Raw genomic sequence first — 26,809 nt, 5'->3', positions numbered from 1 at the left:
GTGTACAGCCCCTATAGCAAACATACCTCTCTCTCTGTAAAAAAAAAAAAAAAAAAGAGAGCATTATCAATACTTTTGAAGTGATCCTTTTTTTTTTGTTTGTTTTTTGTTTTTTGAGAGATTTTCACTGTAGGGCGCGTGCGCTCGCCAGACAGACAGAGAGAGACATAGAGACAGAAAGCGAGAAATCACCCCCCAGGGGGGATGGTCACGCCGCAATCCCTTCTCCTCCATTCTCCTCTTGCGATCTTGGGCACGCACGCACACGCGCCCGGCATGAGTTTTAAGCCACCGGGTCCGGGACACGAACCGCGGTCGACTACGTGGGAGTCCAGCGACATAGCCATTACGCTAACTGCTGGTTCCCTGAAGTGATCCTTTTTGATTATCCTCCTTCTCTTCCCTCCAGGGAAAATCAATATGCTGAAGAGTGTGTGTGTGTGTGTGTGTGTGTGTGTGTGTGTAGCTTGAAACAGAGTCTTGCTGTGTTGCTAACCTCCTGCCTCAGCTTCCTAACTGGGACTACAAGCACGGGCCACCATCCCTGCCTTTTCAAACAAACCCAGGTCTCCTGTGTGGCCTCAGCCTGCCCATGCTACATGTGCATGCATGCATGCTCAAAATCCTAAAAGGGAGAATGGAGGAAAAGGGATTGTAGTGTAATCGTTCCCCATGGAGAACACTTTCTGACTCTCTCTGACAAGCACACGCTCCCTCTGGCAAAATTAGAAAAGGGGGGGGGGCGGCTAGTAGTTAAGGCACTAGACTCCCACATGACCGACAGCAGTTCCAGTCCCAGACCTGGTGACTTAAAAGTCACACCGGGCACATGTGCAGAGAGGAGAATGGAGGAGAAGGGATTGTGGCATGGCTATCCCTCCTGGGGTGTGATTTCTCACTTTCTGTTTCTCTGTTTCTTCCGTGAGCACACACACCATATAGCAAAACTCTCTTAAAAAAAAAAAAAAAGGAAAAAGGAAATTGGACATACAAGTTTATTTTGGTGCAAAAATATTTTTAATCCATGCATATTTTTTCACAATATGTATTTTCTATGACCTTTCAAAAATTGCCATAGGGTTCATGTGCATGTACACCTGCCACATTACTGCACCTGGGCTGTATCCTGAATTTTACATGAATAAGTCCTTGCTTTTTTTCTTTTTAATAATATATATCCTATAACAGTTTTTGTTTTGTACGTTTTCTTTCTTCTTCTTTTTTTTTTCTCTTTTTTTTATTGCCAGAGAGAGAGAAAGCACCCCTTCCTCATGGGGTGTGGTCACACTGCAATCCACTTTCCTTCATTCTCCATTCCGCCAGGATTTGGGGCACACATGCACCAAGGCCACAATCTGAATTGGGTCAGCCCTGTGGGATCCAGTTTCCTATGCGTAGTCTTTAACTGCTGCACAGGGGGCCTACACTTTTTTTTTTTTCCAAGAAAAAAAGCAAGTGACAGAGAAAGAGTGAATGGGAAAGAAAAAGAAAGATGAGTTTTTTTTTTTTTTTTGAGAGTTTTTTTTGCTATAGGGTGCGTGCGCTCGCCAGACAGACAGAGAGAGACATAGAGACAGAAAGCGAGAAATCACCCCCCAGGGAGGATGGTCACGCCGCAATCCCTTCTCCTCCATTCTCCTCTTGGGATCTTGGGCACGCACACACATGCGCCCGGCGTGAGTTTTAAGGCACCGGGTCCGGGACGCGAACCGCGGTCGACTATGTGGTAGTCCAGCGACATAGCCATTACGCTAACTGCTGATTCCCAAAGACGAGATTTTTTTTTAGACAGGGTCTCGGCATGCTGCAATCCACCTTCCCCCACTAGGACCACTGGTATATGCCATGCCTGGCTATTTAGGTTGGGCCAGGAACTGAAACTGGACCTTGCCCTGTGGCCTGAGCCATCCTACAGAGGTACTCTTCCATGTGTACCACCATAGCTGGACCCATTTAGACTTTAAAACTTCAATATTGGGCTGGCCCTGTGGCATAGTGGTTAAGGGAGTCAGACCCCACAAGGCCAACTATGGCTCCAATCCCTGCCCTGGTAGTTTGAAAACTATGCCAGATACACATGTGTGCATCCCCAGAATCCTAACAGGATAAAGAAATGGAGAAGGGATTATGGTGTGACCATGCCACATTAGGGAATGCTTTCTCCCTCTCTCTCTCTCTCTCTCTCTCTCTCTCTGGTTAGCATATGAACCCCTATGATAATTTTTTAAGTTCATAGAAATTACATAATGCAAAAAACTATACATGGACTTAAAAATTGTTTTGAACCAAAATAAACTTGTATGTTAATTTCCTTTTATCCTTTTCTTTTTTTAAAAAGAGAGTTTTGCTATAGGGTGTGTGTGCTCACTGAAGAGACAGAGAGAGACAGAGAAACAGAAAGTGAGAAATCACACCCCAGGAGGGATAACTACACCACAATCCCTTCTCCTCCATTCACCTCTCTGCACGTGTCCGATGAGAGTTTCTTTTTTTTCTTTTTTTGGAGAGGTTTTCGCTACAGGGCGTGTGTGCTAGCCAGACAGACAGAGACAGACATAGAGACAGAAAGCAAGAAATCACCCCCCAGAGGGGATGATCACGCCACAATCCCTTCTCCTCCATTCTCCTCTCGGGATCTTGGGCACGCACGCACACGCACCCAGCGTGAGTTTTAAGCCACCGGGTCCGGGACTTGAACCACGGTCGACTATGTGGGAATCCAGCGACATAGCCATTACGCTAACTGCTGGTTCCCCCGATGAGAGTTTCAAGCCCCAGATCTGGGACTGGAACTGCTGTCAGTCATGTGGGAGTCCAATGCTTAACCACTAAGCCACCCCCCACCCCCGCCTTTTAAAAAATATTGCTAGAGAGAGTGTGTGCTTGTCAGACAGAATCAAAGAGAGAGATACAGAAAGTATTCTCCATGGGGAATGGTTACACTAAAATCCCTTTTCCTCCATTCTCCCTTTTAGGATTTTGGGCCTACATTTGGCATGTTTTTTTCTGTTTTTTTTGTTTTTGTTTTTGTTTGTTTGTTTGTTTTGCTGTTGTTGTTGTTTGCTTGCTTAGTTTTTGCTATAGGGCATGTGTGCTTACCAAAGAGAGAGTGGAAAGAGAGAGAGAAACAGAAAGAGACAAAGAGAGAGAGTGAGAAATCACTCCTAAGGGGGGATGGTCATGCTGCACTCCCTTCTCTGCTTCTCTCTTCTTTTCAAGATTTTGTGCACACATGCACATGCAGCCAGCATGTTTCTCAAGCTACTAGGTCCAGGACTCAGACTGTGCTGTCAGTCATGTTGGATCCAGACACCTTAACCACCACACCACCCGGCTGGCCCACCAATCTTTATCAATTTTACCAATCAATTTTTTACAGAACAGTAGCAAATACATGGTGAATTAACATACATATAGTAAATAACATACATATCTTGAATCTACTCAATGAAGTTTTACTTGCATAACTATTTTCCAGATGAAGACACAGCAGCACAGAAGATTCCCCTCATGCCCCCTCCCAGTTAATACCCCTCATAAACACAACCACTATCCTACCGCTATAGCTTCATTTTATCTATTCTTGAATTTTCTGTGCTGTCTTCTTTAACTCAACATTAGACTTTTTAGTTTAGATCGCTGTCTTCCACTTTGTTTCTTACAATTTATTTCTTTCATAAGTGAGAGAGACAAAGAAAGAAGACAGCACCCCTAACAGGTGACACACTGTGACACAGCCCTAGCCTTCAGCAAGCTCTGGCTCAGGGGCACATGTGTGCCTTGCACGCTCAGGGAGGTTCCTGGATTCCAGCAGGGAACCTTCCCACAGGGGATCCTTTGCAGAGTGTTGTGTTTTAGTGCTGCACTGCTGTCGGACCTCTAGCACCCCCCCTTTTTTTTTTTAATGTTTGTCTTACATTTATAAGGTTTGATGAAATGATTTAATTTTTTCCTAAGATTTGACTCAGACAAACCTGCACATCAATATGTAACTTAACTACTGCCACCTGGTGTTAGACGATCTAAAATTCAAGGGCGATAATTGAGAAGAGTTCATTTCACAGCATGAAACCTCTCTTAAAATATCACAAAATAGCTGGGACCAGCAGATGGCATAATGGTTAGGTCGCTGGACTCCAATGGAGGAGAAGGGATTGCAGTGTGGCCATCCCCCCAGGTGGTAATTTCTCACTTGCTGTCTGTCTGTCTGTGTCTCTCTGTCTCTTTGGCAAGTGCACGCACACTATAGTAAAAATCTCTCCCTTAAAAAAAAATTACAAAATAGGGCCAGCAGGTGGTGTGGTGGCTAGACTCCCATATGACTGACTGCGGTTCAAATCCTGGACCTGGTGATGTGCTTTCTCTCACCTGTCTCTCTCTGGTGAGTGCACCTGCCCTTTAAAATTGAAAAATAATAATAATGATAAATTAAAATTAAATAAACAATTCTTTAAAAATATTACAAAATAAAAATCATATTAATAGCCAATCCAAATGAGAGAATCTTCTAAAATATGAAATATAAAACAAAAGTCTTATGGGCGCCAAGTCAGTTCTTTAAGTTCATGCTTAGGCTTTGATGTGACTTACCTTTTTACATCTATGTAAGTCTTGTGCTTTTTAAAAAAGCACAAGAGATTTACTGGAATTACAGAGGCAATTGAGATCAAAAGAGTGGAAAACATGGCAAGAGTAAAGAAAGAAATTAGGATTCTACCGAGTTTGCACCATATCTATTTCTTAAAATCCTTAGGGAAACAGGATTTCAGTAGTGGTATTTAGCACATGCTATTTATTAAGCATGAGGATAATTACCTTTCCCTCGGCATCAGCAACTTTAGATTTCTCCTGAGCCAGCTTTTCCTGTAGGTTGTTCTGTGATTTAATGCTCTGAGCCTGTGTAAGTACTTCCAGCTCCAGTTCCTTGATTTTCTGCTGACAGTGCTTCCACTCTGCTGTGAGTGAAGAGCACGTCTTCGCACTGTCTAATATCTTCTGCTGGGCTTGCTTTAGTTCAATTTTGATCTAGAGGTGGGGAATAAATAAGTGATAAAAATAGACATGAAAAGAATGTGAATGTGAGCCAGAATAAGCAGCTTTCAGAGACGTGGAGTCCCCTGAAAGCTGACAAGTACCAATGTCACGCACCTGATTACGTCTCTGGTGTTAGGAAGGTTTGCCAAAGTTTGTCCAGTCAGATGGCAGCTGGACAAAGCAATTTTCCTAACTGTCCAACTACGCGTGGCTTAAACATTTTCCATCTTTTCTTCAATCTATTCTAAGCTGGCTTTCATCTCCACTACTTCAGTGAAATCATTTCTGCCACGGGCACTAACTGACCACCTTCCTGTTGCCAAAACAAATTGAATGGACGTGGACGTGACAGTAACAGAACGTCTCCTGTCTAGGAGTCTGGGATACCAAACACTCCTGGTTTTCACTTCCTTGTCTGCTGTTCCTTCCTGGTCTCCTTTGTAGACTTTTTAAATGTTGGCCAACCCCCAAATATTATTGGACCACCTAGGCCTAGAGAATGGGTGAGTATCTCTCTGGGTTCTTCCTGTGATTGGAAATGCCATTTTTATGCTAATAACCACATCACCAAAAGCAAACTCCTGGATTTTGCCCCAATTTCCAAAGTTGTTTTTCTCAGTCTTTTTTTTTTTTTTTTTTAAGAGGCCTTTGCCATAGAGCACATGTGCTTGTGGAGAAAGAGAGACAGAGACAGTAAGAGCGAAAGTGAGAAGGTGAGAAATTATCCCCCGGAGGGATGGCCATGCTGCAATCCCTTCTACACTCTCCTCCTGGGATCATGGGCATGCGCGCACACACTCTGGTGTGATTTTTTTCAAGCCATCGGGTCCCGGGACTTGAACTGTTGTTGGCCATGTGGGAATCCAGCGACATAACCATGACGCCATCTAGTGGCCCCATCTTGAGTTCATTAAATATAATACCACTATCCCATCTTTTTTTGTACATGAAATAACCTGAAAGTCACCCTGGAGCCTCCCTTTTCCACACTGAATGAATTCCAGCCATTTTAGTACATGCCGTCATTCTATTTCCCCAGCATATCTCACATCAATCTACTGAGGTCATTTTTGCCACCACCCTAGCAGATCATCATTGTTAGACTGGACTGGAGCCTCCACACTGGTCCTACACTTCCGTTTTCACTCCCTTCTGATCTGTGCAGTCAAAGTACACCTTTAAAAATGAAAGACACAAACATTTAATGGACACAAAAATGGAAAATTATCGGTTGATGATAACATGTGATAATATCTTTAACTGGGCTAATATATGGTGTATTCATGCTGAGAAAATTCCTTTTATATACTGTAAAGATATACAGTAATCTAATGTATAAATTAAAAAATGCAAATTGGGGAACAGCAGGTGGCGTGGTGGTTAAGGTGCTGGACTTCCATGTGGCTGATTGCAGTTTGAATCCTGGACCTAGCAATTACTTTTTCACGTTCCCTCTCTCTCTCTCTCGCTGGTGAGCACATGCCCTATTGAAAATTTTAAAAATAATAATAAATATAGGACCAGCAGGTGGTGTGGTGGTTAAGGCGCTAGACACTCTCACATGGCCAGCAACGGTTTGAGTCCCGGACCTGGTGGCTTACTTTCTCACGTTCCCTCTCTCTCTTTCTCAGTGTGTATGTCTCTCTCTCTGGTAAAAGTAAAATAAATGAATGAATAAATAAAATTAAATAAAAAATAATTCTTAAAAAATAATAATATATAAAAAGAAATAATTCTAACAAAATTTAAAGATCACAAATTGAACCATTTGACTCTGTTGCTTAAAAATCTTTCAGTAGTGGGACCAACAGATGGTGTAGTGGTTAAGGTGCTGGCCTCCCACATGGCCAACCGTGGCCTGAATCCCAGATCTGGTGGTTTGAAACTCACGCCTGGCATATGTGTGTGAGTGCCCAAAATTCTGAGAGGAGAATGGAAGAGAAGGGGTTGCAGTGTGGCCATCCCCCTGGGGAGGGTGGTTTCTCATTTTCTGTCACTTTCTCTGTCTCCCCAGTAAGTGCATGTATGCACCCTCTAGCAAAAATCTCAAAAACATATTTTGTTTAGTGGTTTCCCATCACCCTGGGAACGTACCCCGGCAGCTGCCTGGCCTTGTATAACCTGGGCCTGTCCTATCTCTTTAAGTCATCCTGCTATTCCCTCGTCTCCCTGGGAACTGCTGAGCTGGCTTCTACTGAGTTTCCTGCATGCGGAGTTCTTTCCACATTCCCTCTGCCAAGGATGCTTTCTCTTTTCCCTTTCATTGTATGGTTATCTGACTATCCTTCCGGTCTTAGTTTAAATGTCACTCTACAGGAGAAAATTTTCATAACCATTTAGGTCTCCTTACTCATGGTACCACTACACCAGACTCCTTTCCTTCATTGAACTTACCACAGTTGTAGTCAAATATGCATCTATTAGCCTGTTTCTCATCCATCTTCCCCACTCGGAAATCAAGAGAGCAGACACCATGGTTTTATCTACCTCTCCTACCCTAGGCTTATCAAAGTGTCAGAGTAGGTAATTACTCAATGTTTACTGAGCGAGTAAATGAATGGTGTAAGGAATATCAGAGGCTGATGAATAAACTAGGTGGGGAAGATGCACATGCAAAAATGCTGAGAGAGAAGTTTTACTCTGTCCTCAAGAAAAACAGAATTCCCCAACCTCAAATCTTTTCCACAGAATTAGTGGGTGTTATAATTATGATGTAAGCCATCTGTAACATTTGTGTATTAGCCAATCAGATTATATCAAGGGAGGCTAAAAGTTAATAGTATTTATTTATTTATTTATTTATTTTTGGAGAGGATTTTGCTATAGGGTGCGTGCACTCGCCAGAAAGACAGTGAGACAGAAAGTGAGAGGCCACCACCCTCTTGGGGGAGGGCCATGCTGCAATCCCTTCTCCTCCATTCTTCTCCCAGGATTTTGGGAAATCAAGAATATAAACCTGGCATGGTTTTCAAGCCACTAGGTCTGGGACTCAAACTATAGTCAGTTATGTGGGAGTCTAGCACCTTAACTACTACGCCACATGCTGGCCCCACTGTCACTGTATTTTATAATAAAAAAAGGAAAATATGATGGGGAACCAGCAGGTGGTGTGGTGATTAAGGTGCTGGACTCCCATGGCTGACCATGGTTTGAGTCCCAAACCTGGCAGCTTGCTCTCTCACTTTCTCTCTCTCTCTCTCGTAAGCACTAATGTCCTGTAGCAAATTAAAAAATAATAATAACAATAAATAATTCTTTAAGGAAAAAAAAAAGAAGATATGATGGATAAGTCTCTGCATATTTTTTTTTTTAATTGCCAGAGGATGTGTACACTTCTGGGGGGAGGGAGGATGGGAGAAAGCAGCTCCCAGTGAGGTGTGGTTATGCTACACCCCTTCTCCAGTTTTGCACCCTGTTGGGATTTGGGGCATGCATTTACCTGTCCCTCAAGCTGCCAGGGGAGGCCTCAAACCATTATCTGTCACGTGGGACTGAGATTCTCCAACCACTAGGGTGGGCCGGCACCCTCTGCAAAAATTTCAAAAATGTAAGTGAAATGAAAATTTTTCTAGAAAAAGAAACTATACCAAAGTTGATAAAAGAAGAAATTTTTGGCACCAGCAGTTGGCACAATGGCTATGTTGCTGGACTCCCATGCAGTCGACCACAGTTCGAGTCCCAGACCCAGTGGCTTAAATTCATGTTGGGCGCATGTGTGTGCGTGCCCAAGATCCCGAGAGGAGAATGGAGGAGAAGGGATTGTGGCGTGGCCATCCCCCCCCGGGCAGTGATTTCTTACTTTCTATCTCTCTGTCTCACTCTGTCTTTCTGGCAAGTGCACATGCCCTATGGGGGGGGAAAAACATTTTGGCAAGCGCACATGCCCTATGGGGGGGGGGAACATTAAAAAAAAAGACAAGTAAAAATCCTGAAAGGAGGGAGAAATAGGAGGAACAGAGGGGAAGGGACTATGGAGTGGCCATCTCCCCTGGAGGATGATTGCTCACCACCTTCCCTCTCTCTGGCAAATGCATGTGCCCTATGGTAAAACATAATAAATAAATAAATAAATGAATAAGCGTTTCTTGGCTGCTTTCATATGTATTACTACTCAGGAAAGAACGTTACAATCATTCCTGAATGTATCTGAAACAATATGCTCTTCCATGCTGTTCAAACGCATATCCCAAGACTGGCCCTGTAGCCTCATGGTTAAAGGAGTTGGATCCCATGTGGCCAACTGCTGCTGAATCTCAGCCCTGGTGACGTGGCCACGCCCCACTGGGTGGTGCTTTCTCCCTCTCTGTATCTCTGGTGAGCATCTCTCTGGTGAGCACACATGTCCTCTGGCAATTAAAAGAAAGCGGAGCTCCATAGCCCATACCATAACCCGGGCAGCAGGCACCACTGCGTGATGCTGGACCCTTAAGGGAAGGACCAAGGTCTGGAACCTGGGGTTGATCTCAACATGCCAACATGCCCGCAGACATGCCCATCATCCTGGCTGGTTGGAAGGCTGGTGGGGATGTGGATCTTGGTGTGCCAAGACTCTGCTGGGGGTGGGGGGTCTCTATCTTCTTTCCTTCTCTGTTGATAACTAAATAAATAAACTTTTTTTTCCTTCCCTAAAGCAAAAGTCTTTGGATACAATTTTCTCCAGCATCCAGAGTGCTCAGCTTCTGACCCTCATTTCTGACCTCATTTCCTCATTTTACATTAATTTCTAAAGACCAGACATGTTAATAAACACATGATAAAAATGATCAAACACTTTATTAAACAAAATAGAAATGAATGTACATAGAAATAAGGAATAAATTCTAAGAGCAAAATGCCTTGAAATCATTGGTGGATTCAATATAGGTCAATAGAAAAAAAAGATACTATAATAAGCTTATGTCTTTGATATTACCAAAAAGAAAGTCTCAGATACTATAATAAGCTTATGTCTTTGATATTTCCAAAAAGAAAGTCTAAATCAAAATCAAATTTTAATAAAAGCTTCCTATTTTTCAAGTGAAAACCTCTTTTCCTCCCTGCCATTTTATTTCATTATTTATTTTAAAGTTTTTTCTATAGAACATGTGTACTCACCAGAGAGAGATAGAGGAAGAGAAGGAAAATGAGAAAGCACTTCTTAGGCGGGCTGGGCATGCCACCATCACTTCTCCTCTCTTTTCCTCTTTAGATTTTGGGCACACGTGCCACTTGTGTTTTCCAAACCACTGGGTCCAAGATTAGAACCACATGGTAGGATGTGTGGGATCCAGCTGCACTAACCACCATGCCACTGGCTGGCCCTCTCCCTCCTATTTTAGATCAGTTCAACTTTTCTCTCATTTTTTTCTCCCTCATTTTATTCTGGAGGATGATACAGCTTTTGAAACTTCATTGACAGGAATGAATCTATTAATGTTGATTTCTTCTCAAAAGGACTCTACTCTTAGCAATGTTAGTAGCTTTATTTACTATTATTATTATTATTATTATTGGAGAGGTTTTTCTATAGGGCCTGTGTGCTCACCAGAAAGACAAAGAGAGACAGAGAGACAGAAAGCGAGAAGTCACCCCCCAGGGGGATGGCCACGCCACAATCCCTTCTCCTCCATTCTCTTCTTGGGATCTTGGGCCACTCGCACACGTGCCTGGCGTGAGCTTAAGCCACCGGGTCTGGAACTCGAACAACGGTCGACTACATGGGAGTCCAGTGACATAGCCATTATGCCAAATGCTGGTCCCCAGAAGCTTCATTTTTCAAGAACAATTTAGCCATGAAAAAACTCAGTAAGAAACAGACAAATTCAAATGAATAGATAAGAAGCAATAAAGATATCTCAAAGAAACCAGGAAATCTAAAAAAAAAAAAAAAGAAAAAGAAAAGAAAAAGAAAATAGGAAATCTAGTGTTGGATATTGGTGAATTAGATTGGTTTAGGGTTATGAAACCTAAATTTCTCATTTTGAATAGAAATAATTAATTAATTAAAATAATTAATTAATTTTATTTTATTTATTAGTATTATTTTAAAACTTTGACCAGAAAGAGACAGAGAGGAAGAGAGGGAAAGTGAGAAAGCAAGCTGCCAGGCTGGGGATCAAACCATGGTTGGCCATGTGGGAGTTCAGCACCTCAACCACCATGCCACCCGCTGGCTCCCACCTTCTTTTTATAGTATGTTGTCCATTTACTCCTGAGGCCCAGAGAATGAAAGGCATTGGGCCTATGATCATCACAGAGCCAACGCTCATCATTTTGGTGCTGCTGGTAATGATGAAATAAGACACCGCAGGAGCAAGTGGTGCTGTGGCCAACGGCCTGGACGTCCCGGGCGCTGCTTCCCCTGCTTCCCCTTTCGGCTGGGACATGTGAGCACCAGGAAGAGGATCCAGTACCCTGTCCCACAGTTGCTATTGAGAGTGACTCTCTGCCTCAAGCTCTGCGAGCCTATAATATTCTTTTCACTAGTCCCAAACTGAAAACATGCAAAATATCCTTAAGCCAGGGAAAAGGCAAATATATTATGGTATTTTCTTACAACAGAATACTATACAGTATAAATTGTGTTTGATGGGAAAGACAAAAGGCTGTCTGGCAAAGAAATGTGATAAAGGTTTGGAATTTAACTGAAAACTACAAAGGCTTGGGAGACTATAGTCAATTTTTTACGTTTTTATTTATTTTTCTCCACATTTGGGGACCCTCCCCTACCTTTCTGATGTTCTTGTGTTAGGAAGAACAACTTTGCTCTCCAGCGGATACGTGATCAAACCAACACTACTGAATACACGTACTGGGTCTAAGTAAATCTAGTCACACACAAGTAGGGCAGGACAACTAGGGTTTTGGTTCAAGTCATTGAAATTCAGTAAGTGCTGAAGATTTTAAATAATAATTTCAAAAGACTATAAAATTTAGAAACTTTTTCTGGGTTGATTTGGTACAGCAGCAATGAGCTATTCAGGGACCAGCAGATTGCATAATGATTACATTGCTGGACTCCCACGTAGTCGACTGTAGTTTGAGTTCTGGACCCGGCAGCTTAAAACTCATGCCAGGCATGTGTGTGTGCGCATGTCCAAGATCACAAGAAGAGACTGGGGGAGAAGGGATTGTGGTGTGGCCATGTCCCCTGGGAGGATAATTTCTTGCTTTTTGTCTCTCTCTCTTTCTCTCTCGCTCTGGTGAGCACATGCACCCTGTAGCAAAAAAATCTCTAAAATAAAAAAAAGAAAGAAATTAATGAGCTGTTCAAATGATGCTGCATCCATATGGAAGATCTCACATTTGATTCCCCAGTCAAGTCACAGACCCTGGGCACACGTGCCCATGATCCTGGTCAGCTGAGAAGGCTGGGGAAAGGGTTTAGAGGGTTACAGTATGAGACTTTGTTACAGTGCTTCTCGCTCTCTCTCTCTCTCTCATAAAAGAAAGAAATAAACTTAAAAAAAATTATTTCCTATTGGTGGTCAGAAAAGTCATGACACATTTTCGCGTAGAAAAACATGTCATGATTTTGCTGAAGGCCCAATATTTGAAAGTTCTTGGCCTATAAACTGTTTCAACAGCAAAGAAAAAAACCAAATTCTGTCCTTATTTAGTAGGAAAAACTTAAAGGAGGAAGTTACTGGATAGTTCACATTGTCTACTCATTTGTGGATTCTATCATGAATTATAAAGTCCAGGGCCCTTCAATAAAGGATGTGCCCACTAGAATTACCTTAATATTTTCTTCCTGAAGTAAGCTGTTATGTTGCTTTAAGTCTAAGTTCTTTCCCCGCTCATATCGAAGCTCTTTTTCGGCTGAGTTGCATAGTATCTGGAGCCGGTGCAAATTCTGACGAAGTTGTACTTCCTCTTGCTGTTGGAGTTTTTCTCCAGATGATGAACACTAATGCAAACATTTTAAAAGAAAATTATGGACAATTAGAAAGAACACTGGGGGACCAGCAGATGGCGTTAATGGTTACGTTGCTGGACTCCCATGAAGTCAACTGTGATTTGAGTTGCAGACCTAGCGGCTTAAAACTCACACCAAGTATGTGTGTGCGCGGCCCAAAATCCTGAGAGGAGAACGGAGGAGGAGGAGTTGTGTTGTGGCCATCCTTCCTGGGGAACAATCTTTTGCTTTCTGTCTCTGTCTCTATGGCAAACACGTATGCCCTAAAGCAAAAAAAACCCCAAAAACAAAAATGGCTCTCTTAAAAAAGAAAAGAAAGAATACTGGTTAAACATGGGTTCAAGCTGTCAGAATTTTCAGAATGTGGTTATTCATCTGTGAATAATTTTGGAAATAGCTTATCTAGAACAGATTACTCTTAGCCTTATGGTTAGTTAGTGCATGTTCATATAATCTAACTTCTGTTATACTGGAGTGAAAATTATGGAAATTATGGAGCAAAAATCTGTCAGGCATAGACAACCTTCTTATATTTTATTTCAATGAAGGGCAACAGAAGCATGTACAATTTTAGACTGAAACACACTTAGATGGGGAATTCAAAGAGTCAATGTATGGAGTGGAGGGGTGTGTGTGAAGTGGGAATAGGAGCAGAAAATGTCATCTTAAACTCCCAACATTCTTCATCACTATCTTTTTATACCTAATGATTCTCTTTCAGATGAAGTGGGAATAGGAGCAGAAAATGTCATCTGAAACTCCAAAGCTTCTTCATCACTATCTTTTTACTACCTAATGATTCTCTTTCAGTTACTTCTCAATAGCCACATTCTCTTTAAAGGCTAAATAGTTTTACATACATATATTTACACACACACACACACACAAATACATACATACACACATATACATACACTAAACTTTGTCCTTACTTTGTAGGAAAAAGTTAAAGTTTTACACACACACACACACACACACACACACACACACGGGAGGGGCAGATATCTCTTAAACATAATGATTCCGGATCCCTTAGATATACAATGAGAAGCGGAATTGTTGGATCATATGGTAGTTTGAGTTTTTTGTTTTGTTTTGTTGAGGAATTTCTATACCATTTTCCATAATGGCTATACTAATTTACATTCCTTTTTTTCAGAGGTTTTTGGTTTAGGGCACATATGCTCACTGGACAGAGAGACAGAGACAGTGAGATGGAAAGTGAGAAATCATCCCCCACTGGGGGATGGTCACACCACAGTCCCTTCTCCTCCATTCTCCTCCCAGGATCTTAAGCATGCATATACACGTGACTGGATTTCAAGCCACTGGGTCCAGGATTTGAACCATGGTTGGTCATGTGGGAGTCCAGCGACGTAACTACTATGCCATCTGTTGGCCCCCGAATTTACATTCCTACCAACATCATACAGGCTTCAGGTTTCCCTGTACCCTCACCACCACTTATGTATTATCTCCTCCTTTTGTTTTTGCCATAGGGTGCATGTGCTTGTTGGAGAGATAGAGAGAGTGAGAAGGTGAGAAATCACCTCTCAGGGGGATGACCATACCCCAACCCCTTTTCCTCCATTCTCCTCTCCACATGATGGGCAAGAACACACATGCCTGGTGTGATGTTCAAGCCATCAGTTTCAGAGCTTGAACTGCAGTCAGCCATGTGGGAATCAGCACCCTAACCACCATGCCACCTGCTTGCTCCTCTACTGTCTTTTTAACAGCATTCTTTTCCTTTTCCTTTTATCTACATTTATTGTATGCTGACTTTATTCTTGTGCCATAAGTTTTTTGTTTCTTCCGTTTCTTCTGGGATATCTCTTTCTTCTGTGCGATTTTAGGAACAATTTGCTCCTTTCCAGTGAGGATCATTTCAATGTGGTAGGGGGAGCTCACGGGTGGGTTATTCCGCCCATGAGCTCTGTATGTACGATGGTGCATCTTGAGTGCCTTGTTCACCTGAAGATGCTCAATGACCAGAGACTCTACATCTAACCCCTTAAGTTCAGCAACACTCTGCATCTTTAAGTATGTACAGTAAAAATTCAGCACTCTTTCTGGGCCACCGGCCTTGTGTCCAGCCCCACTGTTTAGCCTGGGCACATCTACCAACTCTGTCACTGTAACTACGGAATGGCACACACAGCTTCTGTAAAGTGACATCCTTCAGATACTTGGTGGCTTTTCGAATATGTATACCCTTGATGGCCTGGGCAGTTTCACGAGCGTTCTTAAAGTGAACATGAAGATTTGAACCTCATGACTTGCATGACTTTGTGGGGTTCTCTGAGTATGGAATACTACTCAGCCATAAAAACAAGACCCTGGCACTGATAGAAAGTGGACAAATATGGAAGCTTTACTGCTGAGTGAAGCAAGCCAGGCTATGAAAGAGAGACATTGTATGTCTCCACTTAATATATACTGACTGTCCATACACTATGGTAGAAACTGAAAGATTAGAGGATATGGAAGCATGGAAAATGGTTATGGATACTAGAGACAGTGTGGGAAGAGGGTGGAGATGGAGTGAGAGGAAAGGAATCAAGGAGAAAAACAGAGGCAAGATTTTTTTTTCCAAAGAATTACTTCACTTAACTTTCTTCCATTCTTTCTTTCTTTATTTTAATTTGACCAGAGAAGGCCAGAGAGAGAGAGAGAAAGAAAGTGAGAAAGCAAGCCACCAAGTCCAGGACTCGAACTGCAGTTGACCATGTGGGAGTTCAGTGCCCTTAACCACCACACTGGCCCCTACAGGCAAGACATTTAAGGGACACAGAAATGGAGGATTGTCTGTTGATGACCACGTGTATGATATCTTCAACAGGAGTGGTGTGTAGTGTATTCACGTTGGATAAGTTCGTTTTATAAGCTGTAGTGATGTACAGTGGTTGACTATATAAAATAAATTAAAATTTAAAAATCTTTAAAGGGCACCCCTTTTTTTCAGTTAATAATGTGTAAGAGAGTGTGTTGGCATGGTTAAATACCTAGGACCTTCAGTTCTTTAGGAATTGGCTAAATGGTCGGTATCATTCTTACAAAAGTGTCTTGAACTTAATGTAGCTTATGTAAAAAAACAAAATTTATATTTTTAATTTTCAAGTAAAAAAAATAATGATCTTATATCCACAGTTAATCAGAGGAGATGGACCCAGTGAGAGTACGTGTTCATAGCACCTACCTGGGCACTACTGTCATCTGAACTATCCTCAGAGCTCTGAGGCTGAAGGAGGCTCTGATTCTCATGGCTCAGCTCTTCTCTAAGCCTCACAACTTCCTCAGGCTTCATGGCCAACTGCTGTTCATCTTTCATATTTCGATTCTGTTGTGAGTCCTCCTCTTTCTGCCCCTCGCTTGGAACAGTGCCCTCCTTGACTGACTCCTCTGGAACTTCCTCCTGCTTACTTTCTCCTAATTCAGGTCTTGGTGGAATATAACAATAAAAAACTATCAAAATGATTATTATAGTAGCAGACTAAGTCAGGAAATACTATAAACAAGATTTTCTAGTTGCATTCTATTTCAAAGTAGTTATCTTATAAATATAAAAAAACACATGCATCATTTTCTTTTGTACTCCTATTCAAGGAGATAAGCCATCACAGATTTTTATTTACAATTAACCAGGTTAAATGAGTTTTATGTTTTTTCAGCTTTAGAATAGCATTGAGCAGGTTTTGGTATAGGTATAGGTTATAGAGATTTTAAAAGTCAATCAATAAGCACTAGGCACTTTGGCAGGCATTAAGGCTGTATACAAAAAGACATAACCTCTGATTTAAGGATCTTACAATTTAGGAAGAAATAAAGATAAGTAAAGAAGGGACCAGCAGTTGACATAACAGCTATGTCACTGGACTCCCATGTAGTCAACTACAGTTCGAGTCCCAGACCCCGTGGTTTAAATCAGTTCGAGTCCCAGACCCTGTGGTTTAAATTCACAACACATGCCCAAGATCCCAAGAGGAGAATGGATTGCAGCATGGCCATCCCCCTGGGGGGTGATTTCTCACTTTCTGTCTCTCTGTCTCTGTCTTTCTGGCGAGAGCACATGCCCTATAGCAAAAAACTCTCAAAAAAAAAAAAAACGATAAGTAAACAAGCAATTAGATTAAATGATGGATAAGCAGGCACAGCTAGACAAGTATAAACGTAGACATATACGCTAGTATAGGTATAAGGATGTTGACATGCGTGTGATGTTGTAGATGAGAACGTGAAAACACAAAGGTGGTCCAGGATGACTTAACAAATAAGATGTATAAAACCCCAAAAGCAAAAGAGAGAATGTACTGTAGAAAAATCATGAGAATGCTAGGGGCCAGCAGGTGGCATGGTGATTAAGGTGCTGGAATTTCCACATGGCCGGCCATGGTTTGAGTCCTAGACCTGGCGGCTTGCTTTCTCACTCTCCCTTTCTCTCTCTCTCCCCCATCTTTCTCTGGCAAAACTCATGTGAAAAATACTCTTAACAATAATAATAATAAATAAATAATTCTTTTTAAAAAAATCATGAGAATGCTGTGTGGCAGGGAAAAAAACTGTGGCGAGATTGATATAGTAATCGATGTAATCAACAACAGTGACGACAAGATGGATTCTAGAGATATTTTTTTCCCTTCTCTCTCTCTCTTTTTCTTTTTCTTTTCTTTTTTTGTGAGATTTTTGCAATAGGGCACATGCACTTGCCAGAGAGACAGAAAGTGAGAAATCACCCCACCAGGGTGATGGCCACACCACAATTCCTTCCTCCTCTATTTTCTCTTGGGATTTTGAATGTGCACAACACACACACACACACTCGGCATGAGTTTTAAACTACTAGGTCAAGGACTCAAACCATAGTTGACTATGTGGTAGTCCAGTGACATAACCACTATGCCATCTGCTAGTTCTGAATTCTGGAGATATTTTAAAAGACATATTGGTAAGATTTATCTTGATAAGATTTATCTTATCAATGGTGGAATGGGGAGAAAAAGGAATCATGGATGGTGCCTGGATTTCTGACCGGGGCAAATGGGCAAGTGGATGATAGACCACGATGGGAAAATGAGGTCACAGACTGGAGCGATGCCCATGGTGACTGTACAGACGCAGAAGATGTGAGGAGAAATGGGGTTGGAAAAGAAGAGCCGGGGAAGCCACGGAAGCCTAAAGAATTGAAAGGAAGAAGCAGAGGAAGCTGAGAAGCCAGAGACGGAGGTGGAAAACCAAGAGACTGTGAGCCACAGAACCAAAAGTAGGGAATGGACCTTCATGGTTACAGGGTGCAGACAGAAAATAGAGTGAAATAACTATTAAATATACATATACATACATAGAACACAAACATGCCAATTTTTTTTTTTTTATTCCTTCAATCTTAAGTTTTGCTTTGGCTTCCTTGGAGCCTAGCACCGTATGCTTCACAGATTATAGCTGGTGCCCAAATCCTTTAAGAAAGCAATTTGGCAATACAAACAGAGAGCCATACAAATGCTCAGACTCCTTGAGTAATTGCACACCAATGAATTTACTCCAATAAAATGTCGAAGGAAGAAAAAAAGCTGAATATATAGTATTGCTTATAACAATGCTATTTAAAATAGCAACTAAATGGAGATACTGTATTGGCTAAGAGAATTAAAGATAATTTGACTTGACTACCATACGAAGACTACTCATCAGCATGAAAACCATTATCAAAGTAAATTGCAGAATCAAAAAACTATGTATATATATATATATAGAGAGAGGTACATTTACATCATATGCACTATGGGAAAATGTACATTTAGAAAAACCGAAGAGGAATATGAAGAAAAATTGTGTCTAAGAAGTGTTTCTTTCTTTTAAAATTCCTCTAATGCCATATAGAAAATAATTACTTTATTTTGAACTAAGTAGTTTCATAAACATAATACATTCAAATTATATAAAGCAGTATGAGATAGAGTAATATGCTTTAAAATATTTTTTTAACAAAATAACAATAAATTTTCCCTTCATCTATAAACTGTTTTTGTTTTCCCATTTCCAGTGGAAGCTAGATACACGTTAAGACTAGGACAATGCGAAAATGTGCATCTGCATGCTTCATTCCAGATGTGCATGGTTCATTCCAGATGTGCATGCACGCCCTGCATTCCAAAAAGATGGAGAAACAGAGGGATTGAAGCATAATCATGCCTTACCGAGGGAAGATGCTTTCTCCCTTTCCCTTTCTCTCTCTCTCTCTCTCTCTCTCTCTGTCTCTCTGTGGCCATAGAGAAAGAAAGTAAAAGAATGGAAAAAAGATACAGCATGGGATCAACAGATGGCGCAATGGCTATATCACTGGACTCCCATGTAGTCAACCATGGTTCAAGTCCTGGAGCTGTTGGCTTAAACTCATGCCAGGCACGTGTGTGTGTATGTGCCCAAAATCCGGAGAAGAGAATGGAGGAGAAGGGATTGCAGCATGGCCATCCCCTGGTGATTTCTCGCTTTCTGTCTCTCTTTCTCTGTCTTTCTGGTGAGCGGACACACCCTATAGCAAAAATCTCCCTCAAAAAAAAAAAAAAAAAGATATAGCATACAATCAAAAGAAAACAGGAGTGTCAGGTAAGGTAGACTTCAGAACAACAACAACAAAATGAATAGAGGAGCAGTATACAATGCTAAAATGGTTAATCCACCAATAAGATATAGCAACCTTAAATATATATGCACCAAACAACAGAACTGCAAAATATTCGTAGCAATAACTCATAGAGCATAAAGGACAAACAGACAAATCTACACTATAGTTGAAGACTTTGACATTCCTGTCTTTTTTTTTTTGGAGAGGTTTTTGCTATCAGGTGCATGCACTTGCCAGACAGCCAGAGAGAGACATAGAGACAGAAAGCGAGAAATCTCCCCCCAGGGGGGGATGGTCATGCCGCAATCCCTTCTCCTCCATTATCCTCTCGGGATCTTGGGCACGCACGCACACGCGCCCGGCATGTGTTTTAAGCCTCTGGGTCTGGGACGCAAACCGCGGTCAACTACGTGGGAGTCCAGCGACATAGCCATTACGCTAACTGCTGGTCCCCTCCTGTCTTGACAATTAATAGGCCAACACAGAAAATCATTTAAATCTTTTGATTCAGAAAAAGAAATGTTTGATAAAAATAAAAAGAACACTAATTTAAGATAAAACTTGTCAGAAAAACAGAAATAGAAACTTTTTCAAAATGACAAAGAACAAAGACAAAAAGCCTACAGTTAACATCATACTAATTAATAATGGTGAAGGCTGAATGCTTTTCCCCTAAGACTGGGAACAAGATAAGGATGTTCACATTCACTGCTTTTATCCAACATATAAAGTTCTAGTTAGTGCAATAAGGCAAGAAAAGGAAATAAAACGCATACAGATTGAAAAAGATGAAATAAATCAGATGACATGGCTATCTATGTAGAAAATCCTAAGAATCTAAAAAAAAAAAAAAAGAAAGTCCAGAACTAATAAGTTAAATTCACCAAAGTCATAGGCTTTGAGATAAATACATAAAAACCAATTGTATTTATATACAATAGCAATAAACACATAGACATTGAAATTAAAAGTACAATACGGCTATGATTGGTCCCCACCAAAACTCACGTTAAGCTTGCTCCCAGTGCAGCTATGTTGGAAGCTAAAATCTTTACAAGATGGGCCTAGAGGTGTGTGAGTCATGGGTGAACTCTAGTTCTCACAGAAATACATTAGATCTCACAAAAGGGGGTTGTTATAAAGTAAGTTTCCCTCTCCTGGACTGACTACCCTTCAGTTGTTTTTCATTTTGTTTTGTTTTTTAAAGAGAGATTTTTTTTTTACTGTAACAGTACGTTAATGGACTGAAGAATTTCCACAAAGGAAGTATGTCGATTCTCAACAAACTGACATGCAGGTTTAACACGATTCATATTTAAATCACATGAGACTTTTTGGATCTATAGACAAGATTATTTGAAATTTGTATGAAAAGGCACAGGAACCAGAATAGCTAAACAACTTTGAAAAAGAAGAATAAAGTGGAACCAGTCCATCCAATTTAAAAACTTATCATTTTCTCATAGCTGTAAAGATTGTGCAGCAATGCCAGAGACACAGTCACATAGCTCAACGGAATAGAATAGAGAATGCAGGCCCAGCCCGGTGGTCTAGTTGGTAGCAAACTGAACTGCAGTGCTGGAAGCCACATGGACAACCAGAGGTTCAGACCCCTGGGCTGACCTTAAACATGCCAGGTGCACGCACACATGCCCAAGATCCCAGGAAACTAGAGGGGTGGGAAAGGGGTCACAGCATCCTGTTAAGGGTGCTTTTCTCTCTCCTCTCTTTCTCTCTCTCATGTGTGTGCTTGCATCCTCTACTATGAGCAAAATAGACAAATTTAAAAAATAGAGCTTTTTGGCTGGAACCGCCATCTTTTTTTAAAGAGAGATTTTTTTTTTACTGTAACAGTACGTTAATGGACTGAAGAATTTCCACAAAGGAAGTATGTCGATTCTCAACAAACTGACATGCAGGTTTAACACGATTCATATTTAAATCACATGAGACTTTTTGGATCTATAGACAAGATTATTTGAAATTTGTATGAAAAGGCACAGGAACCAGAATAGCTAAACAACTTTGAAAAAGAAGAATAAAGTGGAACCAGTCCATCCAATTTAAAAACTTATCATTTTCTCATAGCTGTAAAGATTGTGCAGCAATGCCAGAGACACAGTCACATAGCTCAACGGAATAGAATAGAGAATGCAGGCCCAGCCCGGTGGTCTAGTTGGTAGCAAACTGAACTGCAGTGCTGGAAGCCACATGGACAACCAGAGGTTCAGACCCCTGGGCTGACCTTAAACATGCCAGGTGCACGCACACATGCCCAAGATCCCAGGAAACTAGAGGGGTGGGAAAGGGGTCACAGCATCCTGTTAAGGGTGCTTTTCTCTCTCCTCTCTTTCTCTCTCTCATGTGTGTGCTTGCATCCTCTACTATGAGCAAAATAGACAAATTTAAAAAAAGAATAGAGAATCCAGAAATAGATCCCCACAATACATACGCCCAACTCATTTTTATCAAAGGTACAAAAGTAATTTAATAGTGGAAAAATAGCCTTTTAAATACATGGCACTGGAATAATTAGATATCTATAAGGGAAAAAAGAAAAAGAAACCTCAACCTAAGTCTCATGCCTTATTGAAAAACTAACTCAAAATGAATCATGGACTTAAATGTAAAACACAGGAGAAAAGCCTTCAAGATTTAGATTCAGTCAAAGAGTTCTGAGACTTGACACAAAACCCATGATCCTTAAAATAAAAATTGAGAGCCATTTGGTAGCATGGTGTTTAAGGCAGCTGGATCCCACATGATCAAATACACAGTTCAAGTCCTGGGCCTGGCAGTTTGAAAACATTGTTGGGCACATGTGTGTGCAGGTGTGCACAAAGTCCTGAAAGGAGAAACAGAGAAGGTTTTGTGGCGTGGCCATCCCCCTAGTGGGTGCCTTCTCACTTTCCTTCTTTCTCTTTCTGCTTCTCTCCATTGAGTGCATGTACCCTCTAGCAAATAAAATAATAATATTTTAAAAATTGATAGCTTATCAAAATGAAAAATTTTTGCTCTGTGCACGTCCTGCTTAGGGGATGAAAAAAATGAGATACTGACTAGAGAAAAGATTTGCAAATCACACTAGTACTAGAATTTATAAAGATCTAAAAACTTGGGACCAGCAGTTGGTGTAATGGCTATGTTGCTGCACTCCCATGTAGTCAACCGGGGTTCGAGTCCCGGACCCGGTGGCTTAAACTCACGCCAGACACATGTGTGTGCATGCCCAAGATCCTGAGAGGAGAATGGAGAAGGGATTGCAGTGTGCGCATACCTCTGATTTCTCGCTTTCTGTCTCTCTGTCTCTGTGTCTTTTTGGCGAGCGCATGGACCCTGTAGCAAAAACCTCTCCCACACACACACACACACACACAAAAGATCTAAAAACTCAAGAGTAAAACCAAGTCTATTTAGAAAATGGACAAAAGATTTAAAGGGGCACTTTACTAATGAGAATGAACAGATACAAATGAGCACATGAGAAGCTATTCAAGATTATTAGCCACTGAAGAAAGGAAAATTAAAACTGTAATGAAATACCATTACATATCTATTAGGATGGCTAAAGTAAAAAAGCGACCATGCCAAATCCTAGTGAGGATGCAGAGCAACTCGATGACCCATCCATTGCTAGTGGAAATGTAAAACAATGCAGCTACAGGGACAGCAGGCCATGTGGTGGTTAAAGCGCTGGACTTCCACATGGCTGACTGCAGTTCAAGTCCCAGACCTGGCAGCTTGCTTTCTCACTCTCACTCTCTCTTTCTCTGGCTCTCTCTGGTGAGTGCAAGTGTACTACAGCAAACTAAAATGATTAAAAATAAAATTAAATAAATGTTTTTAAAAACAGTTTTAAAAAAAGCAATGCACACACTCTAGAAAACAGTTGGACAATTTCTTAGGGGGAAAAAAGAAAACCCCGAAGCAAGCACACAACTCTCATGTGATGTAGCAAGCACTACACTTGGACTTCTGAGAACTTGTCCTGGAGAAATGAATAATTACATTCACACAAAACGTACATGAATATCTATAGCACCTTTATTCAGAATAGCCAGAAACTGAAAATAACCCAAACGTCCGTGAGTGGGTGGATGGTTAAGCCAACTGGCACACCCTCACCATGGAATCAGAAGGCTCTCACTATTGATAAAGACAATGATCTGAATGAATCTCCAGCGAAGAACAGTGAGTGAAAAAAGCTAACTCTAAAAAATTACATGGTGCATGATTCCATTTGTGTAATATTCTTGAAAATTATAGAAATGGAAAACAATTAGTTAGAATTGAAATAGACTAGCAAGAAGTTTATGAGGGTGAGGTGAGAGGGAAGTAAATACGGCAGCTTGAGGGTCTTTGTGGTGACGGCACGTTCTGTGCTCGGCTGTTATCAATGTCAATAACCAGGCTATGATATGGTACTATAGCTGTTTTAAAAAGAATTACTGGGGCCGGCAGGCGGTGTGGTGGATAAGGGCGCTGGACTCCCACATGGCCGACCATGGTTCAAGTTCCAGACCTGGTGGCTTGCTTTCTCACTTTCCCTTTCTCTCTCTCTCTGGTGTCAAATAAAAAAATAACAATAATGAATGGAATTACATAAATAAATAATTCTTTTTTAAAAATGATTATTTAATTGTATTTATAATTATTATTTTGTTTGTTTGGTTTTTAGAGAGGTTTTTGCTTTAGGGCGTGTGTACTCCCCAGAGAGACAGAGAGATAGAAAGTAAGAAATTATCCCCCACAGGGGATGGCCACAAACAATCTCTTCTCCTCGTTCTCCTCTCAGGATATTGGGCATACATGCACACATGCCTGGCGTGAGTTTCAAGCCTCCTGGTACAGAACTTGAACAGCAGTCGGCCATGTGGGAGTCCAGTGACGCAACCATTATGCCATCTGCTGGTCCTATTATTTTTTTATTCGCTACAGGGCACATGTGCTAACCAGAGAAAGAAAGAGATAGACAGAGAGAGAGAGAGAAAGGAAAAAGTGAGAAAGCAAGCCACCAGGTCTGGGACTTGAACTGCAGTCGGCCATGTGGGAGTCCAGCATCTCAACTCCCATGCCATCTACTGGCCTCTGTACTATAGTTTTGGCAAGATGCTTCCATTGTGGAAAATTAGGGGAAAGGTACATGGGATCTCTCTATATTATGTATTTAAATTTTTTCTTTAATTGCCAAAGGGTATGTATGCTCACGAAAGAAAGAGAGAGAGAGAGAGAAAGAGAGAGAGAGAGAGCAGAGAGAGAGAGAGAGAGAGAGCAAGCCTGTCCCAATGGGGTATGGTCACTTCATTTCTCTATCCCTGCATCCTGTCAGAATTTGGGGCATGCATGCCTGGGGTGTTTTTCAAGCTGCTAGGGCAGGGATTCAAACCCCAGCCAGTCATGTGGGATCCAGCTTCTAATGAACTACGTTTAACGACTATGCTACAGAGCCTGCTCTTCTGTATTAACTTTTATAACTGCATGAGAATCTACAATTATCTCCAACAAATTACTTTCTTCTCTTTTAATTTGTCAGAGGGCATGTGTGCTCACCAGAGAGACAGGAGGGAGAGAGAAAGCACTTCCCAGTGGGCATAGTCACATCATAACCCCTGGTCAGCTCTCCACCCTGTTGGATTTGGTGCACATAGACATATTCACCCACTCACCCTGCATGTGTCTTTCTCAAGCCACTGGGCTAGGGTTCAAACCATACTGTCAGTCATGTGGGATCTAGTGGGACCCAGCTGCCCTGACTGGAGCCAGCCTACTTTTTCTTTTTCTTTAATTTGCCAGAAGACACATGCACTTGCCAGAGAAGGAAAGAACAGGAGAGAAAGAACACACACACACACACACTCCCAGAATAAGGGTATGATCATGCTCCAATCCTTTCTCTCCATTTCTCCATTCCATTGGGAACTGGGGCACAAAGATGCACCTGCTTGACATGTTTTTCAAGTGGCCAGCGCTGGTACTCAACCCCAGTCAGCAATGTGGGATCTGGCTCCCTGTGCACATAGCTTAACCGCTCTGCTCCAGGGCCAGCCCTCCAGCCCCAATTACTTTTTAAAAAATAAAAAAAAAAATCTATGAACTGGTGATTTAATTTTAATACCTATAAAGGTGCTTGATTTGTCACATTTAGAAGGGTGAACGGCTTTTGAAAAAGTAAATTTAGCCAGACAATGTAATTTCCTTCTACTACTACATAGAGACCATGTAGACATGGACATTTTGTTTCAATAGTATAAAGGTATTTGTTGACGATAATGCGTTTGGTATCTTCAACTGGACTGGTGTGAAGTGTATTCATGTTGGGTAAATTCAACTTACAAGCAAAGTGATGTACAGTGATTAAATGTACAAAATTTTAAAATACTAGTAATAATAAATGGTCCTCTTCTGGGGCCAAAAGTGGGGCAGTGGTTAAATGATTGCAGTTCGAGTGCTGGACCCAGTGGCTTGAAAATCACAGCAGATAAAGAAATCAATAAATGTTTAGAAATCAATAAATAAATGGTCTTTGTCTTATGTGGGTCCATGAGGAGCACCTGTGCAGCTGGATTCAGAGCAAGGCAGTCTATGAGTCGGCACTGACTGGGAAGGGCGAGGAGGGAATGATGAGTCAGGCAGCCTGGGGACAGGCCTGGATAAGGCCATTTTACACTGTTATTAATGGTCTGGATAAATGAATTGTGTTCACATCATTTAAGAGAACTAGCAATACTTTGAATGTGGGGATTTAACTTAACATGATCTGGATATATTAAGACAAGGATCCATGACAATAAATGCACCCCCCAGAAAGAACAGGATTCATCCTTTCAAGAGGTAGAAGAGAAAACGTGTACACTTAGAAACCAAAGGCAAATCAACAGACTTTAAATGTAATACATAGTAGCCTTACTATGCAGTAGTAAGATATATAATATCATGTACTACTTTTTATTACTTTTACATAATAATAATACTATGTATTGTGTAACAGTTGTGTGGGCCAAAGTGGACGATTAAGAAAAGGACCTGGAGCTGAGGACAGGTGCTATAGACAACACACCTGCAAAGGAACTGGGAAACCTACCATGATCAAATTCCTCCTTCCTTCTGTGGTAGTTCTTAATTTCTATTTGAAATGATTCATTACCTTATGCAACGGGAAGCCACTGAGAGGTTTTTAAGAAAGGAATAGTAATATTCTATGTGCATTTTAAAAAATGTTCTTTTTATTGCCAGAGGATATATGTGCTTACCAGAGA

The 26,809-nt window shown here is 41.3% G+C and overlaps 1 protein-coding gene across 1 annotated transcript in view; it reads right to left on the bottom strand.

Moving 5' to 3' along the window:
• Positions 1-16,396, bottom strand: part of LOC102480288 (coiled-coil domain-containing protein 30-like) — a gene marked incomplete at its 5' end in the record, with an annotated part of 46,472 nt that extends 30,076 nt beyond the window's left edge. Inside the window, 3 exons of the mRNA XM_006153824.3 lie at positions 4,816-5,025; positions 12,752-12,922; positions 16,131-16,396. Of these exons, the coding sequence (XP_006153886.1) occupies positions 4,816-5,025; positions 12,752-12,922; positions 16,131-16,396 (647 nt within the window). The remainder of the gene's footprint in view (positions 1-4,815; positions 5,026-12,751; positions 12,923-16,130) is intronic.
• Between the last annotated feature and the right edge of the window lie 10,413 nt (positions 16,397-26,809).

This window comes from Tupaia chinensis, unplaced genomic scaffold (genome assembly GCF_000334495.1).
Source record: "Tupaia chinensis unplaced genomic scaffold, TupChi_1.0 Scaffold000387_1, whole genome shotgun sequence".
NCBI lineage: Eukaryota > Metazoa > Chordata > Mammalia > Scandentia > Tupaiidae > Tupaia > Tupaia belangeri.
Note: the sequence above shows the minus strand (reverse complement) of the source record. Positions and strands in the feature narration are given on the sequence as shown.